The following is a 7,812-nucleotide window of genomic DNA, read 5'->3' on the forward strand; positions in this document are numbered from 1 at the left end:
TCACAAGTTTAATACAGGTTTGTATTCACGATCTTATAGTTTGGATTTTTGCAATCATTTGCATTTTAATTTTGTTTTGACCATGTTGTCTAGTTAGCAGTACTGATGGGAGAATGCCAACCATCTATATATTAGAATTTTTGGGGATGGACTCTCAACAATGTAAACAATTCAAAAGCCACTCCCCACTTCTGAACCTCCATCCCTAAATTTAAAGATTTACACCTACGCGTAAAAAATACATGATTTCACTCCCCACTTCTGAACCTCCATCCCTAAATTAAAGATTTACACCTACGCGTAAAAAATACATGATTTGAAAGACAATGCTTTTTTAAAAATGTTAACCAATGAAAATTGTAGATGTCAAGGTCAAACAACTATCAGATGTTTGCTTCATGTCTCAAGAAAAAAATTGCTTGAAAGCTAATGGGAACAATGCCTTAAGGCAGCGATTTTCTACCTTTTCCATCTCATGGCACAAATTAATTACTAAAATTGTGCAGCACACCAAGAAATATTTTTTGCTGATCTGATGAAAAATAGGTAAAATTTTGATACATTCACACCAGACAGCTATTCTATTGGCTGTTGCCATTTTTTAATTTGACAATATAAGGGAAAAGGGGGTTAGTGGCCCTGACTGATAGGTATTGTATACTTTAAAAATTCTAGTGGCACACTGGTTGAAAATTGCTGCCTTAAGGTGTAACTTCTGTTAGGTATTCTTTAGCTCTTTTTTTTTTTTTTTTTTTAAATCAGTTTGTGAACAAAATGAGGTTTTGAACCTCAATCCAGTCTTCCCCCACCCCACAAGGGACACAAAAGCAAACCAAAAACCTCAACTCCAAACAAGTGAAAAACAAGCAAAAAGAAGTTAATAGTTATTAAAGGAAACTTTTTGGTTAGACTTTATATTAAGAATTACTTTGTTAAAGCTTCTATTTATTTTTTTAATGTTATCATATGTTTGTACACATTATAAACTTAAAGTGATTTATCTAACTGATTCCTTTTGTTACCTGGCTAGCAGGGAAAAGGGGTCGAGGCCGGTCCTGACCTGTTACAATGAAGACTGACTTGCTATGTGGGATTACACCAGAAGCTTGCAGTGGAGTAATGGTAAGGAAATCAAGCAACCTTAAATATCACGGCTGTATAGGAGCATATTCTTTTGCAGAAGACCTTCCTGTGAAGATCATGGAATCAAATACAGGACATTGAACTAATACTTGGACTTTGATATGAATTTCTTTAACAATTTTCTCTGCAGTGCAAGTTATTAAACTAAAGCTACTCTATTTTCCAAATGTGTTCCAACAGAAATTCTTCATAACTTCTAGCATGGTATCTTAATAAAGAATAAAGTTCTTCTCTTTAAAAAATCTGCTCTAAGTAGATTTTTCCCCTGTTTTTTTAAATTAAGGATCCCAGCAGTGGTTTTCTAAAATATTCTCTTGAATTTGTGCATTTAAATTTTATTGCAGTGGTATAGATGAATACCATTGTTGGTATCCTTAAATTTTATTTCTGCTCACCAAGGTTAATCATGATTGTCTTTTTTATAATAATCACTTTTGAATTGTGTTCAGATAAGCAGTTTCAGGTGTAATCATCAGAGCTGGTTAGTCAGGCATTCCAGATAGTGGTTCTTTTCAGAACCTTTTTTAAAAGGGTTGGTTAACTACCTCAGTAGCAGAGGATTGAACTATACCCTGTCTGTACTGTACATAGAAAAATCTTTGTAGATAAAAGCAAGGCTTGTTAAATGATATGAGGGTAAGATTTTAATATACCAAATGTAACATTCTTAATTGCCTTTAGTTTCAGAGGCTTGTAAGACTTCCTCATGACCATCATAACAGGCCTTGCTTTTGTCGTATTTTGTGGCTGAAAAAGCAGCCTTGCTTCTTCAGATATTGTAGTTATTTGGATGTATAATAGTTTAGGAAGATGTTACTTTTGTAAGACATCAGATGTTCAAAAAAGTGCATCCGAACTTGTACTAAATACTGCAGTGTCCCTTTATAAAAAGTCAGACTAAAACTGACAGTTGTACAGCGAAGCCTGACATTTGGATATTTTGAAGTTTTTTCATAAATCATAGAGATTAGTATATGGCTGTAGTTTAGCTTTTTAGGTAAAGGTATGTTTCATTAGTGCATTTCTTATTGCTGATCACTGCAAAAACGTGAGTCAGCTTTCCATTTCTTATGCAGGTCATGATAACTTGTAGAATAGAATACAATCATTTGTGCTATGTTTTTAATTTTCTAAAGCACCTTGATGACAGTGAGTGTTCAGTGGTGAAGCATCCTCTATTGAATCACCCTCAGAAATTTTTTGGCCAAGTCCAAAATTGATAGCTTAAAGTCAAAAGTGAAATTACAGTTTAATTAGGACTTGGTATAAAGAAATCCCTTTTCCCTTCCCCAAAGGGATACTGCAGTTACATCACTACCCAATAGGCACCACGATGAAGACCAGAGCTTATTATACTTAGGGTTTTATACATACCAGTTCCCCCAGTAAATGCAAATTTAACAAAATTTAGACATGTCATATGTTCAAAATGCTCATGACAAACAATCATTTTGCATTCCTGCAAATAAAATTGTTTTATACTGTAAGCTGGAGGCGAGTGTAACTTATTTTTGTAATAAAGTTTTTATTTTTTTTATGTGTCATTAATATAAATGTGTGTTAGTATACAGATATTCTGGTTTAAAAACTTAGAATTGCACACATTTCAGTATGTTTATTTGTACTTACATAATTTTAGAATAGTGGTTGCCAATAGCCTGTATGTTTCACATTAACTGGTTTTTTATGTTATCTTAATAAACCATTTTAGTATGTTGTATGTCAGTTACTGGGTTAGCTGGGACATAGAGTGTAATTTAAAATTTGTCAATAACTATTCATTGGAATATATGTAAATGTGCCTTGCCGGTTATTGAAACTTACCTACAAAATGAGTATGGGGTGACAAAAATTAGTTCCTGGTGCTTAATGAAACTTTCTGCCACTGATTTTATATATTACCCCGTGCTTTTTTAAAGTACATCTCTTTGAAATCTTAGTGTAAGTTTGAGGGCTACACAAAACATTTACATTTCATTTTGACAATATGAGTATAATAGGTTTGTGAAAAGTGGGAAAACTAAATGTAGCCTTCAGTAAAATTGAATCTCAGTGTAATCTTTGGTGCTGGCATTTCCCAGTTCCAAAGAGTTAAATGATCCCATCAAAGAGGTCATTGCCATGCCTATTGGCACTTTACTGTCATATCCTTTTTAAGGGACACTGTCAAGGTGTTTAAGTTAATTCTCAACTATTCATTGGGATTTTAGGACTGGTTTATTTGGCTTAAACAAGAACTGCATTGTCACAGTTGAAAGATGAACATTTTTGTGAGTTCACAAATGTGTTCTTAAAAACATTAAAATGTGGAGCTGTGGGTTTCTAAGACTATTTGCCATTCTGAGTTTGGGGATTTGGGAGGGAAAACTGATATAAAGAAATTGTGAAGAATTGTTGGGTAATGTAAACAGTAGTGATGAAATATATACACACTCAAGTGAAATTAACTTGACAGTGTTCATTTGAATAACTGAATTCAAGCCATTATAATTTTAAAATTAAATATCATTTGCACTGTTCTGATAATGGGTGCAGTTTTTGAGCAATATAATCAGAGCTAAATATGCATGTAGTGATTAGTGATGTGAACAATTAAGTTCTGAGAAGAAATACTAACTGGTATTTTCAAACTTAAATTTCTGTAGTAAAATCAGTATCAAACTTATCAGAAATCAAGGAAAACAGGCAATGCATATGAACATACTTTGGAATGTTGTGTGGCCTATAAAGCAATAATGCAATTTATATGGAATGTCATGGGATATGAGAAATGGAAATGCAAAAATAACTAATCCTTTAGTAAAAATGTCAACATGTTAAAAGGGGAATGTTAACTAATGTAGGTTATTGCTATTTGTGATTTGTTTATGGGTTCTTGGCTTTGACAGCTTCAAAGAATGGACAGATGACAAGTTAAAGAAATTTTGTATATATTGTCAAGGGATGGGTCTTATATCCAAGAGTGAAGTCCCTTCCTTGGGGTGAAAAATGTATCCTTAAATGCATTCTGATTGTTAGAGTTACCTAACCAAAACAGACGCAAGATTTTGTTTCTGCAGACTACTTGGCAATCAAAGTGATCATAAATTTAATCAGTTTTCAGAAAATTGCTTTGTGAGAAAATTGTATTGAATATATTCTTTATATGGAAGATTTTTGGCCATTGCAACTGAATCAGATGTTAAAGATGAAGGAGAGATTGAGCACAAAAAGAGTGGTTGCACACTTATGATGGCAGTTGTTGCATCATGAGAAATTTACCAATTACTGCAAGTTTGATTTAACAAAATATAAATATTTTCTTTGTGATAAAATATGAAGAACAGAAATGGATTGATGGGGTGATCTGGGGTATTCACTTGTATATAAGATATTTGAAAAGACTTATTTAATATCAGGGTGAACATCATGCTAGTTGGGCAAAATTGTCACATTCAGGACAGCTTTTTTGATTAAGTAAAAAATCGCCAGAAACAGCAGAAGGTCACCTTGTTTTATTACAAAGTAAGTATGACATGTAGTCTATTTTAAGGGGAGAAATGAAAAAGCAGAAGGAATTTGTGCATTTAGGGGAGGGAGATAGAGTAAATGATTGCTCAGGTTCCTAAAACTTCAAGAATACCCACATGACCATTTTCTCCCCAGTGATGTATATAAAATTTTTATCTGAGCATAGGAATTCAGTGGTGGGTATAAAATGAATGAACTTAAGTAAATACATACAATGAACAGACTTCTGGGGATGATGTATAGTACTAATTACTCAGTAATCATACCACTCAATAGGGCATGCCACTACTTTTTCAGATGCTAATTATAAACCAATGTTCAAAGATGTTTTTAACTGTGGGCAAATTAGTAGATAGACATTTTGGTCTGTCACTTTTTAAAGTACTTAAGTTCTATTAGCACCACAGTCTGCCTTCAGTAATACACCTAAAATATTTTTCACGACCAGCAGCATTTAGTTTGGAAAAACAAATCTTTTTTACAAATGCAAAACAGTATTAAAACTAATGCTCTGGTCCAAGATTAGGTTTTTAATGATATTAACAGTAGTCTGATAAACATTTAGAAGTCTGGCATGAGAAACAAAAGCTTGTACCTGATTAGTATTTTTATTTAAAAAATAATAGTTCTGTTAGCTTATTTAAATTCTCTTACATTTATTTATCCATAGAATTTATATTTATTTCATTCCTTTTATCTCCCTGAAAACTGTCTGCAGGCTCTTTGATTTGGATTAGATGTGTGAAGTACTGTCTTTTGCCAAAAACCTCAAATTACTTGTTCTTTTCAACGTAGTGGGTTTGTGCTTGTTTGGAGATCAGTTCAAAAACTATCTGTACTATCTGTACTGCCTCTGATGTTAAGATTTTATGTATAGCATAAGGAAGCTAGCTCTGACTATATTTTCCTAAGAATAAAGACCTATTTTTGTAGCATGTCTTAGGATCTCCAGGAGTCCAAGAATTATTGTGGGTGTCCTCCATCGTTCTTCCTTTAACAGCTTTTAAATAGACACTTGGAATCAGAGCTCACTCATCTTTTTATTATCCATACATTCCAAGTAACTATTCAATGGTAAAAACAAATTCTCCAAGATCTCTAATTCAAGCACATGGTGGGGATATGTATATAAATGTTGGTATTCACTTAATTTTAATTGATGAAAATAATTCCGTGGTCATGCACGTGAAAGAAGTTCATGGTAATTTCCATGCCCTACTCTGCAGTGTTCTTTCATTGTCTCTGAAGGTTTGGAAATGAGATTTAGGTTGCAAGTAAATCAGGAAATGGGAGTGGGCAAATCTATTTAAATGTGGCACATTTAGATGACTGCAAAAGAGATTAGGTAGGTGAACAGTTTAAAATGTGTTTCATAAAACTAAGTTGGCAAATCAAAGAGTGGGGAACTTGTAAATACATTTCTTGGGCTGGGGTGGTGGTTGAGGGGGTTGGCTCATAACTTAGGATTTTCTTCAAGGAGGAAGCAGTAGGGTTGGGTAGTATTGGCTACTTTAGGACAAAAGTCCTTTTAGTCCTTAGTACAGAGATTAGTTTGTATTTAGGGTTAGTAAAATTTATTCTCATTAATGAAAACTTGTCATTTTGTAACAGTCACAGTTTTATACTGGAAATATTCACCACGGGCATTTTGTAAACCATTTATGTTGCCTTTCTGGCTCCCTGTGCAGATACCAAATTAGTACTTTTTTCTGATTGAAATGATGTTGAGTAAGACTCTGGGTTAGGGAGAAGTCCTAATAAACCACTATGGAAGTTAGCATCTTCAGATATTACTGTTTCCTAAAGTGTATTCCTAACAAGCAATAAACTTAAGACAAAGATGAGGGTATTTTAGAGTAATTTACAAGCCTCAGTGGGTATCTGATTTTTAATTTGTTTATAAAATGGTTTAAAACAAGTTCTAATCGGAGAGTATGCTGTCTGTAATGTTAATGAATTGTCATTTCCTCCTGACTTATTAGGCTTTTAACTTGTATTCTGGAAAGCTTCTTGTGACAAAATATCAAAATGTTTTGGAGAGTATTTTAGGATGCCCAAGTGAATTGCCATCTTCTGTCATTTATGAACTATAGCCAATTTTACTTTTTCAAGGCAAAAGGACAAAGGTTTTGATGTGGATATTAAAGAATATGACTAGAACTTGTTCACAATCGTATAAAATCTGTAGAAAAGAGTTGGAGATTCCAAAATCTGGTCTTCCAAAGTATAGAAATATCCAAAATAACATCACCTCTGGTGTGGCTCTTTTAAAGATATTAATTTTATTTTTAAATGTATTTTCACTGATTTCAGAGAGGAAGTGGGAGAGAGAGAAACAATGATGAGAGGGAATCACTGATTGGCTGCCTCCCACATGTCCCTCACTGGGGACCGAGCCCACAACTTGGGCATGTGCTCTTGACTGGAATCGAATCTGGGACCCTTCAGTCCGCAGGGTGATGCTCTATCCACTGATCCAAACCAGCTAGGGCTAAAGATGTTAATTTTAAATGAAGGAAATTTGAATGACATTTATGTAACAATTTTTCATTTGAAGTTTAGTGTCTCTTTTTTCTTAATGAGAATTATAAAATGCCAGCATTGCATCATTTGAATACAAAATTGCCAGGCAAGGTGCATCTATTTGTCATGAGTAAAGAAACCTTTGTGGCTTCATTTTTAAGAAGAACGTCTTGGTATTGATGTTGCTTAAATTGGAAGCCTCAGGAATTAGGCCTCTAAAATTGCTCTAACTTATTTTAACATGAAAAGCTAGAAAAGCATATATACTGATTGTGTTTCTCAATATATTTAATATTGGGAATGAGCTTGGAGGAAAATCAGAAGTAATGAGCGATACGTCAAAGGTCATCTATAAGAATTGGCAGAATACAATTCTCTGCAGCCCAATGTATATGTAATAACAATAGTTTTTGCAGAAACTGGATTCCTAGGAATCTTTAAACATTAAGGAAATGTGCTGTTCCCTCTAGGTACTCCTCACTGCATATTCATTTATAAATTAAAAGTTGATGAAAAAGCCTTTTATTCTAAAATTAAAAGAAATGTTAGTTTAACTCTTGGTTTCCTAAAGATCCATTTAGCATTTAGGACAGCATAAGCAAAGCTAAGGGGCCCAGCTGCAGATTCTGTATTTAC

The 7,812-nt window shown here is 33.6% G+C and overlaps 1 protein-coding gene across 4 annotated transcripts in view; it reads left to right on the forward strand.

Annotated features, from left to right (window-relative positions):
- SYNCRIP (synaptotagmin binding, cytoplasmic RNA interacting protein) overlaps positions 1-5,592 on the forward strand; it is a 31,896-nt gene extending 26,304 nt beyond the window's left edge. For 3 of the 4 annotated variants that reach the window (XM_014535859.1, XM_005861514.2, XM_005861518.2), the window contains one exon: positions 1,031-5,592. In XM_014535859.1, coding sequence (XP_014391345.1) covers positions 1,031-1,059 — 29 coding nt within the window. In that variant the 3' untranslated portion in view covers positions 1,060-5,592. The remainder of the gene's footprint in view (positions 1-1,030) is intronic. The other variant, XM_005861515.2, reaches the window with a different exon arrangement.
- Positions 5,593-7,812: the final 2,220 nt, after the last annotated feature.

Source organism: Myotis brandtii, unplaced genomic scaffold (assembly GCF_000412655.1).
Source record: "Myotis brandtii unplaced genomic scaffold, ASM41265v1 scaffold153, whole genome shotgun sequence".
NCBI classification, from domain to species: Eukaryota; Metazoa; Chordata; class Mammalia; order Chiroptera; family Vespertilionidae; genus Myotis; species Myotis brandtii.